Here is a 25,892-nt window from a genome sequence, read left to right as displayed (position 1 = left end):
CGACGAGGCATTCATTCCCTCAAGGTGGTGCTTCGCAACCAGGAAACGTTGCAGCCAGGTTTAGTTTGTTTCCATCTGTTGGGAACTACAGCAATACCGGTCTTGTTATTTGTAGAAATTTGGAACCTTCTGCTAGTGTTTTGCTTTTCCTAAATCCCCCTCTTTCTACTGATAAGCTGCCACGCGCCCCACCACCGCCACCACACTCTTCCCCTCTTACAATTGAATCTCTTTTCAAGTACTTTGACGCACTCGAGTTGAGCCTTTCAGGTGGGCTCGGGAGATGCTATTTATGAATTCCAGCGCGCTTCATCCTATCTCTCATAATGCACCTCAACGAGAGGGGAACAGCCTGTGAGAGGGTTTTTAATGGGAAAACGTTTCATTTTGAGATTAGAGCATATGCATGCATTTCCAAGCAATTATTGTATGTAGGTGGTACGGTAAACAGTAGCACAGAGGATGTAAATGTTATCCTGACAGACATGCAAAACACGTGAAGTACAATTATTGATTACCCCCTTTTCTCTTTCATCATTATGTGACTTTAATCACTGAGTCTGAGGCCGGAGGAGTATTGTGTACCCCATAAAAGCTCCTTCTCATTAACTCAGCATACGTATATACTTTAAAATAACTTCAAATTAATTAAATGTTACATTTTCGTTTTTTTTAAAAAACCAGACCACTTCAAAACCGAGTTGAATAAATAAACTCCTGAGAGTTCGCTCAACTCATTAAATTACGTTTCTGAAGAAACATGATCAGCATGTTAGCAGACTTCCCAGCACGCATCTTTAGGGAGTGGAATCTCTCCAGAAATTATTTTTTTCTACATACATGGTGGGTAGTAGCTGTTTGTTGTTGTGCATGTTAAGATGAGTGAACGATTGCCAGCGTGAAAGAACAGTTGTTGATCCAATGTAACAGCTGAAGCATCAGTTTAACTTGTTTTATCAGTGTTCAATAAACTTAACTCGGTTAGTTTAACAGTTTCAAAACAGACGAGATGAGTTTGAAGCAATAATTTTGGCCTGAGCACCACGGGAACTTGTTTTTAAATTGAACTGTAAGAGGCTTGACTTTGGATACAGACAGTTATTGCGATCAAAGAGCTAAGCTAGCTAGTTATCTTAAGCGCCAAAGCCCCCTGATAATTAAATATCATTCAACACTAATTACGCGCCACAATATAAATTTCCATTGTGGAAAAGAGTTGTCTTAATGAAGCAAATATATTTAGTTTAGGACTGAGCTTGTTCCGATGGCCCAGTTTTACTGCAGGATCCAGTTTATCCCTGATGTGGTCAGTGGGTCCAACAGCAACATGTGGTCACACGTCCATGAGTATCAATTATTTATTAGTATGCTGAAGTCTGCGTAGGGAGGAGTTTGGGATTATTAATGGGTTAAATAAAACCTTACTTTAATTGCCCAAACAAAACAAAGTCATTTTGTTGCATTTTTTACAACATTAACCACGTGTTTTATTATTGCAACCGTGATCTAGGAGAGAATATGTTTACCTTAAAAACATATTATAGATTGTAGTCTAGCTGTATGGGAACGTTGTTTTCCTGCTTTGAGCTCAATGCCAACATCTGCAATAACACACAATCAATTTAATTGACAGCGTTAAGATCTACATTTTTGCTAAGTTTACCAACTTAGTTTTATGTATTAGAATGATAACTTTTGCTAATTAGCACTAAACCAAAAAAGCTAGTTGATGGAAATGTCATTTGTTTTAGTGGTATTTGTTCAGAGATCAAAAGTACAATTGTAATTTTGACCGAAAGATGGCGCTAAGTGAAAAGTCAGCTGAGCATCGGAGTCCATAGATGGCTGTACCTAAAGTCATGGCAACCATTAAACAGTTGCGTAGATATTTTTTTTTAGTCTGGACCAAAGGAACAACAGGAGGCCTACATTAGTATTGCTTTAAGTGAAAATCAGGCATCTGTTGTGTTCCAATCAGTATCAATGCTAATTGTAGTCCTTTGAAGCAATGCATGTATCAGTCCCTGCTGTATTTACAGACCACGGTTGAGTTGTCCTCCTCCATTACATCTTCACTAGTTCCCATATTTTGGGATAGCATTTCCGCTGTTGGCAATGGTAACACATTTAATGTCAATACTGATCGGACATACACATAAAAAAGTGGCGAATGTATCTTTAAAGCCACACTTAAGAGTATCTAAAACTACTTTGTAACTGCCAACAGGCCCAGCCACATGGTCTCTTTGTCGAGTCTTTGTTTTTGTCATTGTGTAGCTACTTTAAGTAGAATCCCGAACGGCTACAATACAGAGAGGCTTCTTCAATATCAGCCGTTGGTAGTTTGCTGATGCAAAAAAGCACTGAGCTTTTAAGGACTCTTAGTTGCGCCTTTCATTCAAGAACAAATGCCAAAAAAAACACCTTGTTTATTTCCCGTGGGATACAAATGTCACAAATGCATCAATGCTCCCCTAAAGCGCCAGCCGGTCTACCACAAATATCTCACTTGTTAATAGAACTTGTTAAAGGGTATCAATTGGACTCTACGGGTACTGTCCTCTATCTGAAATTGCTTCATACCCGGGCTGATGGGACTCCACTGAGTTGCAGCAACATTGCACTGAAAAGTCAGAGACCAAAATATCCATCCAATTTCTGTCTTGTACCAAGAGATGACAGAGAGGAGATTTCTCGCCAGGGCTTTGAAGTCTAATGGACATCTGACTATGTGTGACTTCGTGCACTGTTTACCAAACTTCTTTTTTTCTGAGGACCCACTTTTTAAAAACGACAATCTATCTCGACCTAATTCACAATTAGAGTTTTCTTTCAATCGTGAGAAGAATGAATTTGTGTGTAAATCAACGTTCGAGACTATCTTTACTGCCATTTACACAACACTTCATATCATGTAGAATAAGTAAACCAGACATTTTGTAGCGATATACTTAATAAAATTACAACTATTTTTGTTATAGTTTATGTTATCTAAAAACAATGAAATACTTTATAAATAAGACCAAATAAATGCATTTATGTGGTTTTAACAGTCTAAGCATATACCATTAAATGTTATAGGTTAGCTACAATTATCGGAACAATATAAACAGTCAGTTTCCCTTGTGGTGTACTGCAGATTATATATATAACAACGTTAATGTGAATGTATGTATGTATGTATATATATATATATATATATATATATATATATATATATATATATATATATATATATATATATATATATATATATATATATTAGTAAATCCCCTAAATATACAGACTGGCGCCATGTGACTATGGTGTAATATATGTTCTATGTTATTTCAATTTCTTAAGATTTTGTTAACTCCATACTTTAATTTAGGCTTCTAACCAAAAAATGCATTACATAAAAATACATTGACTTTGAGACGAGGGAACCGGATCTCATTTGCAAGTTTCCTGACTCATTCCTGCACCACTCCATCGCCTATTTCCTTATACCATTAATAAAAAAAGGCTGGCGTGCATTCTGTGTGTTTAGCTAATGAGAGGAAACGAAAAACAGTGAGAAAGCCAAGATGAATCTGTCCAGTCTCATTCAGAAAGTATCAATCGTGTGCGTGTTTTCGTGCATAAAACAAAGTCATGATTTATCACACAGTGATCTCTTTATGGCCAGTTCACCTATTGAAGATCAAAAGGAAATTTGTCAGTTTTGAAAAAGTTAGTCCCCAGAAAAAGAAGGTGAAGTGAAGTGAGCAAACAGGAGGGATGGGGAGGTGTGGCACTCTGCTCAGCGGCTCATTAGACCAACTGCATGAACAGGCTTCTAATTGCATTCTTTTGATAAGACATCAGTTGCATTTGGCTGCCTTTATCGCTGTATTCTAAGGAGACATCAATCAAAACCGTCCTGCCCCCCTCACCTGCTCCACTATGAGCATCTGCTGGACTTCTGTCCCACCGGAGCTATACGTTTTCCTCTTCTTTCGTTTGTTTTAAACTGTGTTTTCTTTTCTTTATTTCTACGTGCCATCTTTTTTATTTTATTTTTTTGAAAGCTCGGTGTTCTCATCCCAGCTTTGGACTGCATTCTTCAGAGCTCTCCTTCATTTGCTGAATCTACCTAGAAGTCACATCCCAGACGCAGCTGCTGCTGCCTTAGTAGATCAGATAGTAATTACACGCAGATAGCAGAGTACAAATTGAATGGAATTGGCAGCACGGATTCGCCCTACGCTTTTATTTATGTAAATCGGGCCCTGAATGTGCACCATTATCAATCACGAAGGAGATGCAGAGTGGGAGAGGCAGGTGAGTTTAACCAGGGAGTTTCACCAGCTTCTAATGTGGCTGGGGTGTAGATTGTTTATGTGGCTGCAGCGTAATTAGCTGATTTCAATTATTCTGATTGTATGTCAAGGCTTTTTGAGGGATACGGTTAGAATCCTTTAAAAAGGTTAGTTTTTTTTGCTGTGCAACTCATCTGCACATCAATAGATTTTTATTTTTGTGATGAGTACTTTGACATACAACACAGATATGACCCAAAGAAAATACAACAGATTTAGTTCTGCAGCATTTTTCTGAGCTTTTGCAATGTAAATAAAGGCAACAACCAATCACGTTTTGTGTAACAGACAAATACAATGTAATGTAGTGTACAACAACTTGCTGGCTCCATAATACGAACATAGACTGAAAATAATAAGTCATAATATGTCATTGCGATGTCGACCGCCATTTTGAAGCCTGAGTTTGACAATTTGTCCGCCACCATCTTAGATTACGCCTGTTGCCATTTTGGCTTTTTGCAACCAGTAAACAGAAGTTACCATATTTGGAATTTGGAGGGGTGACGTCTGAATTAGCGTTGGTCGCGGTTGCCACCTGTCAATCACAAGGTCGCCCTGCCCTCAAGCGTTCCCTGCTTTATGGTGTGTTTGGCTCGAAACTGACCATAATTCACGAAATCTACGTCATGCTGTATTGATGAAGACTGGAAACTAGAGATTGAGACATAAACTCATGTTTACTGAGGGACTAAATCAAGAGAGATGTACAGTAACTTTCTCATAGGCTTCTATACAACCAGAGGAGTTGCCCCCTACTGGCCAGTAGAGAGAACAAATGTTAGTTTCAAGACACTTCTGCATTGGCTTCACTTTGGCCCGAGCACGATCCAACACAGGAAACTTTATGGCTTTTTCAACGTTGACAAAGGCAGCCGAGCAGATCCACCCCTTCTGTTCTCACCTTTCACAATGGAAGCGTTGGACGTACACACTTTCAACCAGAGGCACATTCACCCGGAGCACTTCTCTAAATGCGGATATTCATTAAAACAATCTGACAGTAGCTTCGGTTGTTCAACAATTAAGCTCAGACACACAATAGGATCCTGCTAGTTGCTCCTCTGCCTGCGCCAATCATTCCGAACCTCTTGTTAAAAAAGTTTTGCAACGTTCGCAAATTTGCATGGCTGCCAGTACGAATAGTTTTAATGTGAAATATTCGCTGACGAGTATTCTGCATTTTCCGTGCCGCTGTGTAAGAATAGCTCCCCACGGTTACCTAATTGATTGGTATTGTGTTTGAACGAGACATTTCACTGTTATGCTTTTTATAACAGTAAAAAACTCTTAAGAGTTATTGATCTTTGCCCGCGCGCACACATACGCGCGCACGCACACATACGCGCGCACGCACACACACACACGCACACACACGCACACACACATCCTCCTGCTGCCCGTCACCACACGACACCGCTCCCAGCTGCCGTTGCATATATTACTGTGTGCTTTAGTAATTATCTTGTGCCTGTCAAGCTTATAAATGAGCCTCTCATCCGTCTAATCAGGGCGGTAAACTGGCCTGGCCCCAGCTCTCTTGATTCCACCCTAATCAATTAACACCTTGTCTGCGTCGGTGCCGCCAGTAGCTGGTCCCGTCTGCGCTTAATGCTTCACCTCGCGCTAGAGTCGTCTGATGCCGGCGGTCGGCGCTGACCGACGTGCCGCCGATGTATCGCACGCCGGGGGAAAGGTGCACGCTCGCTGCGCCCGTGGGAGCGAGAGCACGATAATCACGGGATGATTGTAAAATTAATTACCTCGGCCTTGTCACTTTTTTCCTCTCCTTTGCAAAAAACGGGCGGGAGAATAACGGGGGGGATGTTGTTACCAAAGCAGATTGCCACCAGGATAGAGCAACGAGATCGCTGGGCGCTGTCCAAAAAGACCCAGCTCATACGGTGTTTGTCATTTAAATCTGCAGCTCATAATTCGTGTCGATCATTAGCGCTGCTTGGTTTTGCAGCAGTTTGAGGCCGTGGTGGGGATGGTGTTTGCTTTCCTTTTTCTTGTAAGTTTTAGTCTTTGGATATTTTCTATGTTCCAAGTCAAACCATAATCTTGTTTGTATCCTCGGGTTCTGTCATTAGAGGAGGATAGACTGTCCACGTCTTTGGCACAGGGCAGTGCTGGCATGCTGTTCTCAATTAGTTGAGACTTTTTAGGTTCAGAAAGCGGGCGTTTTGCTTGTTTAACTGAATCGGAAACACCAAGTATTCGTTTTCAGTGTGTTTTTTAAGAATTTATACATAAAAAGAAACACAGTGAGGCAAAATCTTTTTTTTGTTCCCTATTTGCCTCAAAGCCAGTCCTGTTCTCAACTCAGGTATACTGAGTAGTACCTGGTGTGGGTCGAGCCAGTGTGCGGAATACAGGTTTGACACAAGAAACCTACGGTGCTGTAAAGGTCAAAGGGCAATCCCACATCCGGAAAACAAGGTCAACCCAGACTCCTCAGCCCGCCCACTACAATCTGCTGCTGCCAATCAGCTGGCTGCTCCTCTCTACAGGAGGCCCTGCCGCCACACTACAAGCGTGTACACCGCCGTTGTGCAGCCGTTTTGTTTTACTTCTCTCTGGGGTCCCGCTCCAACAAACACAGTCGACTCTTCTGATTCTAACCAGATTAAATCCTGTTGCTCCAAACTTTAACACTATCTTTAAATTTGGAAAAAAGATTCAATTGAAACCTCTTTAAACGTCAGTTTAGTTTATGCTGTGAAACTAGATTAAATCAAGTCTTTAAACTCCAATTTAAAATGTGCTGCAGTATTAACTTTAAACTTACAGTCGATAAGTTTCATTCTTAAAAGTGCTGCCGTTGTATTGAGCCACATAATCAAACATCACATACTTTACTTTTCAGACATTCTGCAGCTTGGCTCTAAAAGTACATCCTGTTGCATGCAGTATGACTTTAAATGGGACATGCTACTTCCTCGTAACATATTTGTAGGTCAGAATAGCCACAATAGCGTGCTGGCTAGCATGTGCTTGAACATTCTGTGAGTTTTGTTTCCAAAACGCGTTTTAAGTAAATATTGGGACTTACAAAATCTTTGTTATGGCATACTAAATAGTTTGGTAGCATGAGTATTAGAACGTACAGCATTTTTTTTTCTCAGAAAGTGAGTGGCATGATGCTGCTACTCTTACAGCCTACTTAAACTCATAAAAACATTTTTTTAAAAGGCCAGCGGTGTGGTGGGGTGTCCACTAGTAGCGATGAAGGTGGTGGGAGACAGGAGGATGATGGCAAAGCTATCATCCCTGATGGACAGCACCTCCCACCTCATGCAGGACACTCTGGCAGCTCTGTACCGCTCCTTCAGCCACCGGCTGATTCATGAAGCAGAGCTACCGCAGGTCCTTCCTTCTTGCTGCTGTCAGGCTAAATAACCAACTGAGCTTGCAGGACCACAAAAAAACCACTTAATCACTTTGGTCACTTTAATCACTTTAACTGGTGCAATATGAATACATTTTAAATAATTTGTATTCTGTCTGTTTATATATATATATATATATATATATATATATATATATATATATATATATACATATATATATATATATATATATATATATATATATATATATATATATATATATAATATTTTGGTTATTTACTGGTTCATGACTGTTTGTACTGTTTATTTATTCACTATGTGTCACTTGTGTGCACTACTGATGTAATCCTGCAATTTCTCCACTGCGGGACTAATAAAGGATTATCTTATTTTACCTTCTTATCTCATCTTATTAGGTCCTGACAGCATGCACATACATTTATGTTTTCGGTTTTCTGATATCTGATGATTTGGGTATGCAAGCATCTCCATATTATTTAAATTATATTTAATGTAGGTATGAACTTGGATTTACTAAACTGAACCTTTTTGTATTATTGTAAAACAGCCCAATTTAAAATGTGGATTCACTCATTTCATACCCTAGTTTTGCTAAACTAATCGGATCTTATCTCAGCTCACGATAATAAATATTTGGAGCGTTATCTGCTCGTCACTAAACACGACAAACTATAGTCCTCCCGAGAAACACAAACCAGAGTAGCACACAGAAGAAATACAAATGAGCCTTTCAGTGTTTATTTCTCCCACTGGTTTCCCTCTGCAGTGCCGGTTCAAACTGGGTCACGTCACCCTTCATCAAAGCCCACGCAGACCGTGAGCACGGTGCTGGCCGGGTCGCACACAATGTCACACAGTCTGAGGCGCACATTAAACTGCAGCACTACAGCAGGAGCTTTTTCCATTATTAATAATATTTTGGGACAGCACCACACCGTGTGCTGCGGGGCTAAAGCAGTTTTTCTCGGCACTTTGCGTCGGCCCACTTCCCCTTCGGCAGCAAAAAACAATCTTGACCGGGATCACATTTCGGGACACTAAGCAGCGTTGAGTGGAGTCAATACCTGGCAGAGATCTCGCCAACCCCTCAGCCCCAAAGAGGAATAAGAGCACATTAGATTGTCACTACTGATGTTTTCTCTCCTCGGGTCATTGGATTTATGTGAGTGTGTGTTTCGCCTCCCAGGGTCGATGAAAGCTTCTGCCGAAGATTACGGACTGCAAGGGGTCATACTTACTTGGAAATTGTGTAGTAAAATGTTTTATTTTCAACATACATATTCACATAGTAGTTTTCATTTAATATAAAAAAAGTACCTACTTCAAGAAAATAGGAGCAGAAAGGATTCTTCGATGCCATCAAGATGTAACACATATATTCATTATTCTATAGATCCCTTATCCTAGAGTTGTGTTCCCACTGCAAACGACACTGACAGCAATTTATGTTGACTACCAAGGGTGTAATTTCCTTTGGAGATGGCACTAATGTATGCTATTCACTACTCAAAATCCTGTTTTTGTCTCTGCCCGCATTAACAGTTTGATTTACTCCATAACAATCCCTATTAACCGTTTCCTCGGATCGTCCAGCTGGTAACATCCAGATGAGAGAAAAGAGATGCAAATGTTCATACGCTGAACTGCATCACCATCGATCATTAGCATTTCGCTCACAGCAATTAGGCTCCAGCGTTGAGTGACTTTTCTGGATGTGGTCTAGGGAGAGTTGAGAAAGAGAGAGAGAGACAGACAAAGACACTTTGTGGAAAACCTCTAAGCATTACTCCAGGCGGAATATAGCGTGTGCAAGTTTTTACATAAAAAAAAGAAAGAAAAGGATTGACTTAGTCTATTTTTTATTGGACTCCATTAAAAGATGATGCAGTGTTCTGTGTAATACAACATTATTTGTCGTTAAGATAAAGCTCCCTATCAGGAATGGTGGTAGCCTCCAGGTTTAAAAAAAAATGTCCCTAAACCTGCATTCTGTCTACTGACCAGCCGGGGGGAGGGGGATCTCTCTTGATTTATTCCCTCAGTAAACATTGTAAGCATGAGTTTATGTCTCAATCCCATGTTTCAAGTCTAAATATAGACCATAAGAGTATGCTTTTGGGGTCGGAGCTAGCTTGTGATTGACAGGGCTCTACCACAGCATGTCCATTCTTTCGTCTTTAAAACTGCTTCATAGTTTGTTTTTAGTTAATTTAATTTAAATATGACATTTTGGTCACCTAAAAAACGTAGAGTACAGTGTTTGCTTGTACTTAGCTTCACCCTCTTGAGTCCCTAATGGTTGCAAAAAAACAAAAAAACAACGGCCAAAATCAAACCAACTTCATCCACTTCTTTGTCAAGGAATCAATGTACTTTCTTTTAGAGGGTTAGGAATTCAATTTGGAACCTTAGCTTCAAATTTTATAATGTGAATAAATGTATGTAAATCTTAACAAAAAGACCTTTTGGCAGGATGTACTACCAAAACTATAAATTATTTATTGTCAGCAAAAGGCTAAATTGTGCTGTGGAGAATGTGTGTTTGAATATCTTTGCATCCTGAACAGGTGAAACAGAACGTGGACATGAATGTGAGCCTTTTTTGAAAAATGGGTAAAACAGGAAGTGAATATTTACAGTTATAGCCTGGATAATGCCAGTGAGCCGCTGCGAGTCTTCTTCGCTGACTTGTTTGTCGGCGCACACCAGTGCTTATGTGTCTAATGCAGCGTTCCCTAACCTGCGTTTGACTTTGTAACCTCAGATAATGCTGTTGAGAAGTCTGGTTCCACACACACACACACACACACACACACACACACACACACACACGCATGCTAAAAGAGCATCTAGAAATTAGCAGATATCTCATTCGTTGACCGAAGATCAAACTCAGACTTAAGAGTTCAGTATAAATAATGCTCGTCTTTTAAAAAAATAATGCTTTTCTCACATCCTTTGAGTCTACAAAGATTAATTAACGACGTTTAATATATACTTTGAGGCGAGCTGTCGACTACAAATCAATCCATTTTATGGTCGTAAAAGTTTGAGTTTGAGCGTCCTGTTAAGTGATTCTGATTTACGTTCCCGGCAAAGCCCTCTTATCATAAAATACGACCTTCCCCTTTAAGACTGGTCTTCTGTTGCAGCGCGTCCACTTGACCTCGAGCTTGACCCCTGTTGTGCGTTTTGCACTTTGCTGTGAAGGAGGTGAGAGGAGTTACTAAATATCGGAGCGGTTTTTTTTCTTTCTGCATCGAGCCCACTCACCAAGGGTGAGTTCGGCGGGAGACCAGAATGAGGGGCCGAGCTCTCCGGGAGAGGCTGACCTTTGACACGCACCGCTAATCCCATAATACTGGACGCAAAAAAAGAAGAAGAAAGAAAAGAAAACTTTCCCTTAACGCAACTTTGTCTCTCTGGAAACATGAGAGGAAAGTTAAAAATGATTTTGCCTACAAAAGTTTCTCTGTGAACGTAACAATCCTGTGGGCTTCTCTCTCTCTGTGCAGTGGGGAAGAAAAGCCTTCAGGCAGAGATACCATCGCTCTTCTGTCAGTCATTGAGCTTTTTTGTGTTATACGTAGCCTTGATATGCTGGTTATGCAACAATGTTTTTACGCAGCAAAATACAGCTTTTTGACAACAATAATCTTGTAATGATTATGCAAATGTGTACAACAAAAGAGTTTATGAGGCTGCATCTGTGTTTGTGTGTTTGTGTGTGTGTGCGCGCGTGTGTGTGTGCGTCCATAAATCTGATTCAGTGCCATCAACCTTTGTAAGTCGTCAGCAACTGTCTGTCAAATCAAATGAATGAAGTTCCATCTCAACAATATTTATTGTCAGTTTTCCAATTGAACTGGATTAACTATAGATAATGCATACTGTAACAATAAATAAATGTTCTTTGTTCTTCTCATTGATAATAAAATAAGGACAGTATTGAAAAAAAGAACACAAAGCTTTTGAGAAATGTGCATTTTACAAAGACCTTAATTTTAGAAAACTTTCATTTAACTGACGTACCCCTTCCCTTCAGCTTCACATTTATTTAATTCATGTGTGAAAGGATGTCAATCAAACTAAGCCACGATAGTACATCTTCTAAAAAGAGCCATTTGTGTGCCGGGACTTTATCTGTGGTTATTAAACCTCCTGTACAGCTCTATTCCCCTCTCTGTTAACATCATTGTTGGCCCGTAAATGAATGTGTGAGGATTCTCACCATATTTGGCTGTTAGATATTTTTTTAATGTGTCTTCTTTTTTGATTTCAGTGGATATGGTTGCTCAAATAATTTGTTCCTCGTCTTGTTGTGACGCTTCCCATTGCCACTTTGATAATAACCACAGCCTCTGAACATATGACACATACTGGAAAGTCTGGCTCTTAGTGACCAATGCCCGATAGTAACTTCCTCAGTTGAGGTGTTGATCTTCAATGGTGTCACGATGCCATCCAATTACAATTCAGCGTTTCATTTGGACGAAAGCCTGCGTGGACTCTGTGGTGTGCTGAAGCCGGCCAATCAGAGAGCCCAAAAAGGAGCAGTTTGTTGTTCATATGATTTATATTTTAATCATCCTGTATCAGATATGAAGTAATTGCTTTTTCATCAATTAATACGAGCAGTCGGGTGGCACTGAAATGTATTGTTATCAGGAAACCTTTCAAAATCAGCCTAAAACAGTCTATGATATATAATGCTGCATCTTTTTAGGACCATTATTGGGGTCAGCCACCTCAGTACATAACTGTTAAAAGGAGAAAAAAATAATGTGGTGCATTACAATGTGGTATAATCTACAAAAATTAAGCTTACACCAAGCATCTCTAAGACAGGGCCCCCAGTTAGGTAGTTACTGAGTTAATTTTCCTGACCCATAGCTCTTCTACTCCTTTTCCCTGGTTAAACTCACTGCATCCGGACAGGTTGAACAACTCCACCATTGTATCTCAGGTGCATGAAAGTTTTTTCAACCCAATGTTCCCAACAGAGAAGCTCAACACAGCACAACACCGCTCTCATTTCGAGTGTGTTGTGATACATGGTTTTCATTCTGGAGACATAAAAGTCCTCGTAGATTTCAGAAAAACTGTGGTTAGTGTTACAAGACACCAGGGTTGGAAATAGGAACCAAACAGCAATCTTTGGCTTTGACTGTGCATGCTGACACCACATAATTTTAAATACACACTGTCCAATCCAGTGCTGCTGTTAACATTGTTGCCCTCCAACATGGTCGGAAGACACGTCGTACAATCAAGTTCCTCTTTGGTATGCCCCCACTTTAAGAAGTTTAGTGTACAGTCCTCAGCTTGCATAATTTTTACAGCATCTGAAACCTCTTTACTAGCTGTATAAACATGGCTGCCATTTTCTAGATGGGGTATATTTGACATACAATGCAATCTTTAAGTTGTAAAGGTTTGAGCAGTTTATGTAAGTAAATGTTTTACAGCCGTGGCGGGCCATCAGGTTCTGCTAAGCCTCTGCTGGTCTAAATAGATCCCCAAAGTCATAGCTATTTTATAATTTAATTATTTTCACAAATACACAACATACATTATAATTATTTTTCCCTATCGACTTATTGTCCTCTGTTGCTCTGCCGTCAGGGCAGCGTGTTTGAAGGAGAACCTTTCATCCAATCAGATTTTTCCTCCTGTGTCTCTATGTCACCAAAGCAGTTTAAGCAGGCCTTTGCAGATTAAAGTACACTGAGCGGTGTGCGCGTGCCGCGCCCAGCTGTTTAACAGCTGATAGAGTCTATGACTCTTCTGACGGTGATTGAATGTGACAATGTGTGCTGCTGGTGAGGGACAGTACGAGTGAGTGAATGGTCTTCCTGTCTGAATTTACGCAAGAGCTTCATGTGTTTTCATGCGAAGAGACGGCACTGAAGACGTAGCTAGAAAATGCCCGCCACTGCTTTACGGTTATGAGCACGAAACAACACCTGGGTAAGTCGGCATCGACGGAGACTTGCTGTTGGAGGGTTTCATGAACCACATCCGGTCCCCCTCTAATTGGTTTGGGATGGCACTTATTATGGCGAACCCTAAACACCCTGACGGAGTGGGTAAGATGAGGGTCTCGAGATCAGGTTGCCATGTTATTCCGTCACTTTCCTCGCATAGGACCGAGTGCAAAAGACTTGGACAGAGATTGAGGACGCTCTGATGGCCGTCTGTGGTCATTCAGAGCGAAAAGTAGAAGAACTTTTGCGTCATGCCGTCAGCCGGTGTCGAGTTGTTGTGAAGCACACTCGGGCCTTAGCAACGCTGCGCGACTTCTCCATCTCCCCCTCTCTGCTTGGTCGGTCATTATCGGCACAGCCGCGAGAAGTCCTCATCAGGTCCACACAAACATGAGGTGCCGCTGGCGTTTGAACAAATAAGCAATGTTGTCATTTCTCTGGTGGGGTCAGTCTCTAAACACACACAACATAACCAGCTGAATCCTCTTCGGCCACGGACAGAGAAACATTATGAAGCAGTCCTGTAGGGTTGAAACCCCTCAAGCTACATTTGAAATTACCTTTTCACTGCACATATATGACACAATCAAGAGAGATGTCAAAATAAAGTCATGGAATCGATTTCAAAACACCTTGCAAAGTTGAGGTGCTTTTTTTCTAAATTACCGTTGATTTAATCAAGAACTTTTGCAATAGCTTGACGTTGATTAGTAACACTTGCTGCATTATCTTGCATAACCAGTCCACAATCAATGTATTTCGAACCAATTTAGCAAAAGTGCATATAGTTTAGTTTATCCGATGGCTTTCACAGGGATTTGTTGCTGTTTTGGCAAGTGGGACAGTACTGATTCCCTATAGCCTCAAACGCACTGCAGGCATTTATCTCCATTAAGAAACAGGATTAAAAGGCATGGCGGTTCAAGGGGCTTTGTACTGCGAGCTTCTTCCACAGCAGAGCAGACAGCACTCTTACTCACTGTCCAGTTATTAAACGGGCGAAGATAAATGCTGATCACTTTGCCAACAAAGACCCTTTTGCTCGTGTCAGTGAATGTTCTTTATTGAGTGTTACGTGCATCACTTGGAGATGAAATATGCTCTTCCTGGGTAGTTGCAGACAAATACTGTAATAATAGTATTTCATATCTACTCTGTCATATTTTGCTGCTTGTCCACACTCAGAAGGTTTACGCATGGTTCACGCTGTTACAAGTGGTACATTTTATGCAGCCATGACTGTTATTTGGTTAGTTTGAGGCAACATGAATACTCAATGTTGTGAAACGGTCACAGTTATGTTGAGGCAATATACAAATGTAACCTTGTCACTATTGGGTTTAGGCAACATAAAAACATAACCTGGTGAAACGGTCACAGTTATGTTGAGGGAACATTAAAAATGTAACCTTTTGAAATGGTCACTATTGGGTTTAGGCAACATAAAAACATAACCTTGTGAAATGGTCACTGTTGGGTTGAGGCAACAAAAATATTCCACATTGTGAAAGGCTCACGATTATGTTTCGGCAATGTTCAATTATGTTCAGTGAACAAAAATTGTCAGTCTGTTAAGGCTTTATAGGTTAAATGTTCTCTGCCAGTGTTGACTACTGTGCACCTGTAAGAACAGAGTTCTCCACTGCCATCATTCAAAGCCTTCTGAATTGTGTAACATAACACTTTGACCTGCAGCAAGCAATAATGCAGACGCTTGAAAAAGCCCCGATTGAACCCTCGATGCTAGGTACTTCATGTTTTATCTATTTTCTTTTTATATGTTGTCTCTGAAGTTGCTTCTGCTCCAAGCCAATGGAGCTTTTGAACTCTAAATAATGTGGGATGGTGTGAAATGGAGACATGATTTAAAGGTTTACATTTTTCTTAACCTGGAGGCATTAGTGCATTTGCGAGGTCCTCAATCCTTTCATATTGAGAAAATGCTGTTGAATGTGGAATTGTAAATCAATTTTAGATGAGACCGAGAGATATATTATGACATAAAAAAACACAAATATCCCATTCTTTTATGTGAATACATCACCCAAAGAAAAACCACAGCGCTCACTCCCTGCACTCGGTGCTTTGCAAAGCCTTTCTGTTAATCTGGATTATTTCCTCTACATGTCAGTCACGTTATGTCATTAAAAGTATTCCAATCATTTGTGGTTACAAACTCATTCCAAATAAAAGAGCCAGGAGAAGTTTTTTAAAGTCAGATAACACTTCGAAGGGTTTGGGTGAGTGGTTTTAAAGAGGGGATTATCAATGATTAACCCAGGATTATAGAAAAGATTCGTGGAGTGCTGAAGTGATAACAATCCACAGACAAAAGACTTTGGCAGGCGCATATTCTTAATGATTATTGCCCAACAGACAGCTGGAAAATGGACCACAGTTATCACTATTCCAGCCTACCGAAAACCTATTATGGCAGTCAATATCTAGAGCTATCTGTTGTTGGCAAGCCTTTGCAGCCGTCAATACAAATTCCTCTGTCTGCACCACATATCCACGCGTACATCGATCGCAGCAAGTCGCAGTGATTTAAGGACTCCGTGCCACAGATGTGTGAAGAGATTCAATGTCTCATGTGCTCTTTGCATTACAGGCGATGCATCATCTGTCACAATGGCCCAGACAGAGTGTACAAAAATCAATATCAGTTTATTCAGCTTGCAAGACCAGGGGCCGCTCATTCAACATGTGTCCCCAATCTGCACTGGTGCCGCCACAAATGCATAACTGGTCCAGAGGTCCTTAGTTTCTGAGGTAGATGCGTCAAAGCAGTTCTACATGAGATGAATAATCTCCAAGCTTTTTAAAAAAAAAGTTACAAGTGGGATGTAGATGCAATATTTGAAGAAACGGTTTACGGTCTAAAAACATCCCTCAATGATGTAAGGTCTTGAATGACGAGAACCGATAAGACACACACTGTCCAGTGTCTGATAGGTTGGATGCTGTATCAAAGACGTATCTCACAGGATTAGGACGGATCGATCCGCACACGAATCAGCTCCACTTAGAAGGATGTTCATTGCTGCGTAACGTTTCCAGCACCACACTCTTCCTCAGACTCCACGTACAGAAAGATACATAAAGATGATGATGAAATAATATACCAGTAGAAAAATGTACATCACATGAGTTACTTCTTAATGAAGGCCTCTGGCTGATAAGCCATCATATGTTTACACACAGGTGATTTACCAAATACATGCAAGGAAATGCATACATACGAACATGCATGGAGCATCAACATCAACACTATACACACACATATATATATACACACACACACACACACACACACACACACACACACACACACATATATATATATATATATATATATATATATATATATATATACACACACACACACACACACACACACACACACACACACACACACACACACACACACACACACACACACACACCTACTGGCCTATAGGGTATATGAAACGAGGTAAACCACACATGGCAGACGGGAGCCGAGGTGGATGAGTTTAATGAACGCAGGACTTTAGTCCAGTAGACTGCTGTTCCTCTCCCTGCAAATACAAACATTAAAGTAATTGAAATAAATTGGTGAAAAGTCACGAGTCAAGTGATTTACATAAGCAGTAACCCAACCACACCCTTTTACCAACACACAGCCCACCAAGTCGTTTTGTTGCCATACTACATTAGATTATTTTTTTAGAATTTTAAACCAATGCGTGGAGTCCCTGACAGTTCGAAAACTGCCGCTAGATTGGTACGTAGAGCATCATGGTTTAAAGCTCGGAATCACTGACCAGGCTTTGACCAGATGTGTGTGAGATTGTGGCCTACTAGAAGCGCCTCTGCCTGTTTGTTATTATCAGCCATTACAGGAAAAAGTATCACCAAAACAAGGGAAATCATAAAAATGGAAAGGCAGTATTGCTACAAAAAACACATCAGAGTAAGTAATAAATAACAAAAAAGAAGTCTACTGTCAAATTCCTCAGTGAGGCCTTTAGGTCATTGGCTGACAAACATTGAGAAGGACCTGCAGTCATGCATTTCCTTTGTAATGCAGACATACTTCAAAGTATATACGCCTTTCTGGTTATGCAGTGTATTAGTACTATAAACTGCTACAGAATGAGAATTCTCAACCCCCGGAGCAGATGTGAATGTATGGTAGTGACAGTCTGGTCATGCAAGTTTGACTTTGTCTGACAGGATCAGCATATCAACCATCCAGCAATGTCAAGGTGACCCCGCCTCCCTTCCAGCTTCACAACCTCTGTTTTCCCTTTGGCCCTGCATTTGCTCTCAACTCTTCACACCCCGTCATTCTCCTTCTCTCCACCAGATGCCCTCGCTGTGTTTCCCTCCCCAGTCACCTGATCGCCACACCCACCTACACACCTGCTCGTCCTCTCCTTAATTACTCCCTGAGCGTAATTAGGCTGGTCGGAGATGAGCTGTGTCTCGCCTGGAAAGCAGACGAGAGCCGGCGGCGGCAACAGGGGGCGCTGATAAAACTGTCGGGACAGTTTTCAGCTGCCTTCAAAGAATACACAGGAAGTCAAAGAATCAGTTACTTCCTGTTAGATCCGATCTGGAGGCTACTTGTAATTTACAGAGCTCGTTGTGATTTATTTTTGAGTATGCATTTACTGAGCAAAAATGCAACATTTTCAATTCTAGTGCAATTCTAAAACAGAGCGATGCAAGGTCACCAAAACTTTAAAAAAAATGTATTTTTAAAAGCAGTCACTAGACTAACTATACCATGCAAAATAAAACTGCAATCGACAACAAGCGTGTCAGCTTTATCCCCCAAATGAGCCACCTGGGCCCTCTGAAGAATACTCTGGGCCTGAATAATGAAATAAGCAGTCGCTAGTCCCTCAGAGCTGAGAGGAAACCAGCTGCCTAGTCACTGTTCTGAGGGTGCGGCGCCTTGTTAAAATGCACTCCATCAAAGTTCCCTTTGAAGTAATAGCTTACAGAGAACATAATGTGAATTTGACCTGACGGGTCTCTAAGAAATAAAAAAAAGAAATGCTTGGGAAACACTGAATAAGACCGTGAAAGGAAAGAACCGGGGTGAAGCCAGGCGACACGGGTCTTTGGTAAAGTCACCCCGGCACAAAGTGCACTTCAATTAAGAAGTCTCCGTGGCTCCGTTTTAAAAAGCACCCGAATGTCTTCTTGTAAAAACAAAATGAACTCATTGGGGTGAATCTCCAACACTGCTTTACTCATTTCCAAACTCATTTCACCCATCACACCATTAGACAATCCTCTCTGGATTGTGGACGTTGACATTTAAAACCGCATTCTTGCCTCGTTTCTATCACCAGAACAAGGATACTCTAAAAGCAAAAATTATATTTATTCATCATACATGGCACTGGCTTGTCTACCATTTCATCACTGTCTGTTTCATTCCCTGCACCACAGTAAACAATGTGTTGTGCAAAAGCTTATTTCTTTTCCAACATAGTGAAGATAAAACAATAAAAAGTCCCTTTGAGAGAACTGAGTATTGATGATGCTGTCAAGAATTGACTGACCAGGGCTGAATGTTTCATGAGTTAAGCTGGGGCTGCAGCAGAGCGCTTTTCTTGCATTGAGACACGACACTATCTCAACCGAGGGAAAGGCAGCCATGCTGTTTCCTGATGGATATCTGCAGGGCTGGAGGGATGGCGAGGTCGCTCAAGCTTTGACTTAATCTCCCTCGACTATCATTCGTGGGTTACCGTGCCATGTCAAACACACATGTCTGGTCTCCAGCTCATGAGCCTTACTAAATTTGGCGATCTCCTGACCCTTTCTTTTGTGACCCCCTACTTTTTATGAAATATCATGACAACAAATCTTTCAATTGCCATGGAATTTTGTCCAGATATTCACATTCCCAACAGCACACGTTGTTCTGTTCTTTTTAACCGAGCAAGTCAAATATTTATTGAGTGGTTTATGCCAAGCATACATAGCTTTTATTGATGCAATTTACTTGTTTGTATTAAGTCTGTCGTCTCTTTTACGTGACTTTATTTGAATGTTTTTATCTTGTTTTTAACTTTTTTGCTGTTTTTGTAGTGTGAAACTTTTACTGTTCCATCTCCAGATTCAATATCTCAAAGGGATTATCCTTGCTTCAAAAATAAAAAGTACCATATGATAAATAAATAATTAAGAAATGATCTGCTGATCATTCTTAATATAGTATGTATTTATTGTCATAACATATTGCATTTAAATTTGAGAGAAGCAGAAAGCCCTACTATTTTGGGAATCTGAAACCAACCTCGCTTTACTGTATTAATGAAATATTTTAGCACTCATAAGTTTTCTCGTTCTCCGTCTGTTGTAACCTCCCACTGTTCCAACTGATAGTGTGAGAGTTTTACATGAAACATCTTGCCGAGTGCTTGAAAGAAGAAGCTGGGTGTTCACACAGGCTGCACTAATGGGAACTGGAATCTGACTGTTAGCATTCTGTGGCACAGATGTTATCGGGTCTGTTTACCTGCCCCATCTGGGATTAGTGTTAATGTGGCAGCTTGTCACAGTCTAGGTCGCTCTAAGGATGCAGTAAAAATGTGTAATTGCTAACATTAGTCATTTAAAAACACTTGTGTGTGTGTGTGTGTGTGTGTGTGTGTGTGTGTGTGTGTGTGTGTGTGTGTGTGTCCTTCCCCCACAGTGCCCTCCAGGTTTGAGTCCTATGAAGGATGGGACTGGGTGCTACGACCACCACATCGGCATCGACTGCTCCGACGGTTTCAACGGAGGATGTGAGCAGCTGTGTCTCCAGCAGCTGGCTCCTCTAGAGGATGACCCGACCCTCTACAACATCCAGATGTTCTGTGGGTAAGAAAGAGCGCATTTACCGGTTCATATTTTCAATTACTATCATTTTGATTCCTAAACCTAGCCAACCATTGGTTTAGTATGAGCCGATATCATTCCTCATATTATGATATCAATACTTCTGGATTAAGTACGCGACACTTTGCAAATGAAGTATCTTAAGTATTTGTCATGGCTTTTGCAGTAATCTGTTTCTGAGCAAAATGTCTTTGTACCTGCAACCGTTGTAATAAAGAAGGATGGCTAACGCAGCTTCTTGGATGTTTAAATGTATTGCATAACTTTCCATAGCTCTTAAATATTGTCTTTAATGTGCAAGACTAATTAATGTCTAGGACTATCAGCACAGACTTAAGGCTATAAGTCTGTTTTGGGGATTTATTTGCATGTCAATATATATTTTCAAACTGCTTTGTCAAGAGTACGCCCACACAGAACAACAATATTACGTGGGAAGAAGGCTACATGTATTTTGTATTTTTTTACAGAGTGAGGTCGATTTATTTTTTTGAGCTTTCACATTGTGAATAAAGGCCTCAACCAATTAATATAATAATGACTTTACATATTTAAAATGTACCCTCTAGTGTACAAAAACATGAACCCTCTGTAGTTTGAACCACGATGGCAAACTTTATTACTCAGCACAGACTAGATCCACTCCTTTCGTTTTTACCTTTCACAATAAAAGCCCGAGACATACAGTATATACTGAGTATTTTCCCTCAAGGAAAGTCAATAAAATAGCTGACAGTATCTGATAAAATACTGATCTGTGTCAATAGGATCCTGGTCATTGGTTGGTTTGCCTGTGCGAATATATTCAAACATTTTATTGGAAAACATATTTCATATAATATGATATACTTATTGTTGCAACTGTTGCAAAAGAAAGAAAAAAGACTTTTGGGAAGTGTTGGGTCACCGTGAGCGTCTCGAACGGCTTCAGTGCTCCTTGACATTGTGTCTCCAAGTCACTAAACTCGACTGGAGGAATGGACAGCCTTCTTTTAAAAACACATATTCCTTCAACGCCTCCTATGAAGTGCACCGTGAACAGAGCAGCTGAACCAGCCAGTCATCGCTTCCCACCCAGCCCACCACTGCCTCCCGCTTCTTTGTTCCTGGAGGCTCCAGGTCCATGTTACCCAAGGCCTCTCGCAACTGCAGTCAGAACACTTAACTCGCTCTGCCAAAGACAAGTTGCCACATGATCTCCTGCCAGGAAATGAACTCTTTGTTTATTTTACAGGGACAATACACACTGATCAACAGTACAACTGTGAGCCAGAGTTAGCCAGAGAAGCTAATTTTCATCTGCTGTCCCTGGCCAGTTTTTTTTTTTTCATGGCAGCCTGAAAATACATTTATAATAACACAAAACTAATTCACAAAACTAATTCAAGATATAAAATACTTGAGGCACATAATACATAAACACCAAACAAGACAAATACACATTCATACCGAATAGACAGGCAAGACAAACAGTACATTAATGTTTGCACATCTGATGGGCAACAAGCCATTCCTTGAGGCTGTGTTTGTCATATATTTTCACGTCATATATTTACACATTTGTGTTTACTATTATTGTACATCCTTATAATTATTAATGGAGTTGCTGCCATGCTGTACTAAAACATTAACAGTGGCAATAATAAAGTATGTTATTTAAATGTATCCAAGTTGAATCAACATAATTACATCTATCCAAGTGGAACACATTTTTTTCAGTTTTTTTTTTTTTACTTACTGTAAAAAAAACTTACTGTGTCATGTTGACTTCAATATCTGTGCCATTGTCCTCAACTTCATTTGAAAGAAGAAGAAAAAAACTTTTAAAAAAATTATAAAATGTTTTCGTCTTTTTTTTTTGGTGTTTTTGCTTTCAACTAGTTTGACATGTGGTGGCTGTGAAGGCCATAGCGGTGATTCATATCATTCTCATACTCATCAAACCATTCAGTGAGCCCTGGTGCCCTGTCGGTGCCCTTTCAACCCTCTTTTGAGGTCACTTCTTTTCTCTTGTGATCTTCAGTGGCATTTCATATATATATATATACTATATGATATATAGATCAACATCCTCATGAGTCTTCACTCAGCGACATACAACCAAGGCTTTTCAAAGGCCAGCGACCCTTATAGATTTATCCATTAAAGAACAGCATCTGGTGCTTGGTGTGTGCTGTATTCACTCCCAGCGCACGTCCACCAGTGTGATTCAATACAGAGATCCATATATATATACTGGGGAAGTAGAGGCTCTATTAGGAATTAGGAATAAATGGAATGTATTTGCTTGGTTAGGACAGAGAAAAGCTGAAACTGGCCTATTCAGACCAAATAAAAATGCATTAGTGTCACACTGGTTTGCACAAAGCAAACGGACCATTAGTTGGAAAGGATCTTTTGGAAGACTTGGAACAGGGAGGAATTGTATGGTAGATGGTCTGCTTGGTGACAACTGACAGGCATGGAAGCAGGAAGTAGAAGGGATGAGGGGCCAGCAGACCTCTAATATCAGTTCATAGGTTTAATTTAGTTATTTTATGTGTTTGTTTTTCATAATACATCCACCAAAGTGACTTGCAGGAGTACGCTGGGTGGGTTAGAGATGAAACCCTTGCCATCCTTAATGGGTTCCTCTGAAGAACCCCCTGGGTGGGTTTCACAGAGAACGAGAAGGTGGAAAGGTTCGGAAGGTTGTGGGTGGAACCATTACACCACACAAGGGTTTTTTTTAGAACCTCTCTGAGGGTTCTGGACGGCACGTTTCACAGATGGTTCCAGGTATAATCCTCTAAGTCTTCTTCTACGGAGACTTGCCCAATCATCCAATAAAGTTCTATTTAGCGCCTGTAATATCAAGGACTGTAGTTGGCAAAACTGTCTAAATCGTGATATATTAAATGCTTACTCTATTTATCTATATTATACTAAGCTCCAATATGTTCTCTTTAGCTGCATGAGGAGATTATACTGGGTAAGGGCAGTGTGTGGTGTACAGACTGGTAGGATTAAAGGTAGCTAGGAGCAGCATATTTGATTATAAAAACAGATCTAGAAACAGAATCTCTCTTTGATCATGAAGGCTAAGTTAACTTTATATAATTGTCAGGTGTAGTGTATGAACTACTCTGCACACTGGAGCCTTTATAATGGTTTGGTTTATTACTTTTGCAGTATTACCGAGAAAAAACAACAACTATGGCGCACATATTAATGAAACTTGGTGGAAGGGTGTGGCATGGTCAAAGGAAGAACGCATTTTATTTTGAAGGAGATCCAGATCACAGGGCGAACATTACATTTCACTGCAAGTAAATAGCCTTAGCAAGCGGCCGTGCTCGCTGTGTGCTTTTATAGTTTTCCTTCTGAATACCTTGTGGTTGCTTCTGAAGCCATGACACGTCTAAACTCCTGAGAGGAAACAATGTGGAAACTTTAAAACACTTGGTCCTGAATGGAATCCTGAACTGAAATCAGTTACAACTGCACAACAAAGTAGTTTTTCTGTCTGTTGTTGCTAGTGGGGGAAGATATTATAATATCCAGTCACTCAGGAAACAAGAACTGCACAATGCGTTGCACCACCGGCTTCTGGAAACTCATTCTTTTGGGACCAAAGAACGTCTTGGCTTTGCTGACATGAACAAAAAGTGGAAAACAGAAAACACAGATGGAAATTGAGCAGATGGAGTTACTGTCACATTTCATTTGTGGGGATATTTCTAAACAAATAAAATGATGAAAGTGGATGAAGAAGCCCCTCTCTTTCCAGAGTGGTTTCATATGGAGCAGGAGCATGTTCTGGACAACTATAAGTGCATCAGCCACACCTGAGGCGCGTCTCCCACTGCCTTCAGTGAAGAAAAGGCCCGTTATTACAGTATGGAGCTATCATTAGATCACGTTGAGGTCATGCCCCCTCAAGCCTGCACACAACAACGTTTTCATTCCACACACTGATCAGACATCTTCTCCTGGACTGTGTGGACATGTGCAGGCTGAGTGACATCTTCCTCACCGTTCATTATCTGGGTCTGGAGTTCTCATGTAAATTCCTGCCGCCGCACATCAATCTAAGCAGAAGTTTGATCAGACAGAACTGAACGCGGCCCGCGGGGATTTGATCTCGAGGTGGTCGAAGAGACGGGAGCTGTCGTCCAATAGAAGTTCCACATGAATCATGGAAGCAGCCGTTTTCTTTCTGATCAAACACAACAAAGCTGCTGTTTTCTTGCTGTCATCTTTTCATTAACCTGCATGTATGCTGGCACGGCGTACACACCGCTGTTTAATTTCATTTTCAACAACAGCCTTTTGTTGTCTCTCTCCACTGTGCAGATGTGGCTAAATCCTCTACCGGTCCTTACCGGAGACTGGCATAAGCTTTGAGACATTTGGCATCCAGGAGAGAGAGACATTTGGCATCCAGGAGAAAGAGAGAGAGAGAGAGAGAGAGAGAGAGAGAGAGAGAGAGAGAGAGAGAGAGAGAGAGAGAGAGAGAGAGAGAGAGAGATTCTCTCAGCGCAAATCCCTGACACATCTTTCTCTCTCTAAATCCCAATCCCCATTTTTTCTCCCACTGCCTTGTCTGCCTTTGACTCATTTCACAGAGTACATTATACGCCGAGATGTCAAAACATCATCAATATGAAAGAGCCTCGAGACGACTCTCGGTGTTTCTCTCCTGTTTTTTTTTTTACTTTTTTTTATTTTTAAGATGGAGGATTTTGTGCCAGTAGAATTGATTTAGCTGGTTCTTTACCATTGAGTTGTTAGGTCTGGCTTGCCTGGCTTGTGCATATTTTAAGCATTGTTAAAAAGCAGGAGACAATATCTCAGGATAACATTCAGTCACACAGTTTAAATCAACATGTCTGACTGCCGGCAGTCTGCTTGTACATTTGTTTAGCATTTAAAATGTCCCATTGTACGGCAGCGTGTTCATCACATGGGTTGGTAATTAATGCCAAGTGTTAGGGATGAACAGTTAGTCAATATTGGCAAAGTATGGAAGCCCTGAGATGAAGGAGAGAGGAGAGGAAAACATTATTTTGATCCAAATTTTTGGTCTGTAAATTGTTTTCTCTCCTGTGTAAATGACTCCAGAACCGGTAAAGAAAAGGAATTGTCAGGATTTTTATTTATTTAACAGTTGTTTGTGTGTTCTGTTGTAATTATAATTCATTACATACATGCATTCATGTATGTGAATATATATATATATTAATTGGCACTTTAAAATGTGAAAATACAATATTGCTGCTGCATGTTGTAAACGTCCTGCAGAGTTATTATCTTTTATTCATTGA

The 25,892-nt window shown here is 40.5% G+C and overlaps 1 protein-coding gene across 10 annotated transcripts in view; it reads left to right on the top strand.

Moving 5' to 3' along the window:
• astn1 (astrotactin 1) overlaps positions 1–25,892 on the top strand; it is a 356,366-nt gene that overhangs the window by 137,856 nt on the left and 192,618 nt on the right. For all 10 annotated transcript variants that reach the window (XM_068600596.1, XM_068600673.1, XM_068600641.1 and 7 more), the window contains one exon: positions 20,402–20,568. In XM_068600596.1, the coding sequence (XP_068456697.1) occupies positions 20,402–20,568 (167 nt within the window). The remainder of the gene's footprint in view (positions 1–20,401; positions 20,569–25,892) is intronic.

This window comes from Clinocottus analis, unplaced genomic scaffold (assembly GCF_023055335.1).
Source record: "Clinocottus analis isolate CAN_PGR_092001 unplaced genomic scaffold, fCliAna1.0.p SCAF_11, whole genome shotgun sequence".
Taxonomy (NCBI): domain Eukaryota; kingdom Metazoa; phylum Chordata; class Actinopteri; order Perciformes; family Cottidae; genus Clinocottus; species Clinocottus analis.
The sequence above is the reverse complement of the archived record's forward strand: the minus strand, read 5'-3'. Positions and strand labels throughout refer to the sequence as shown.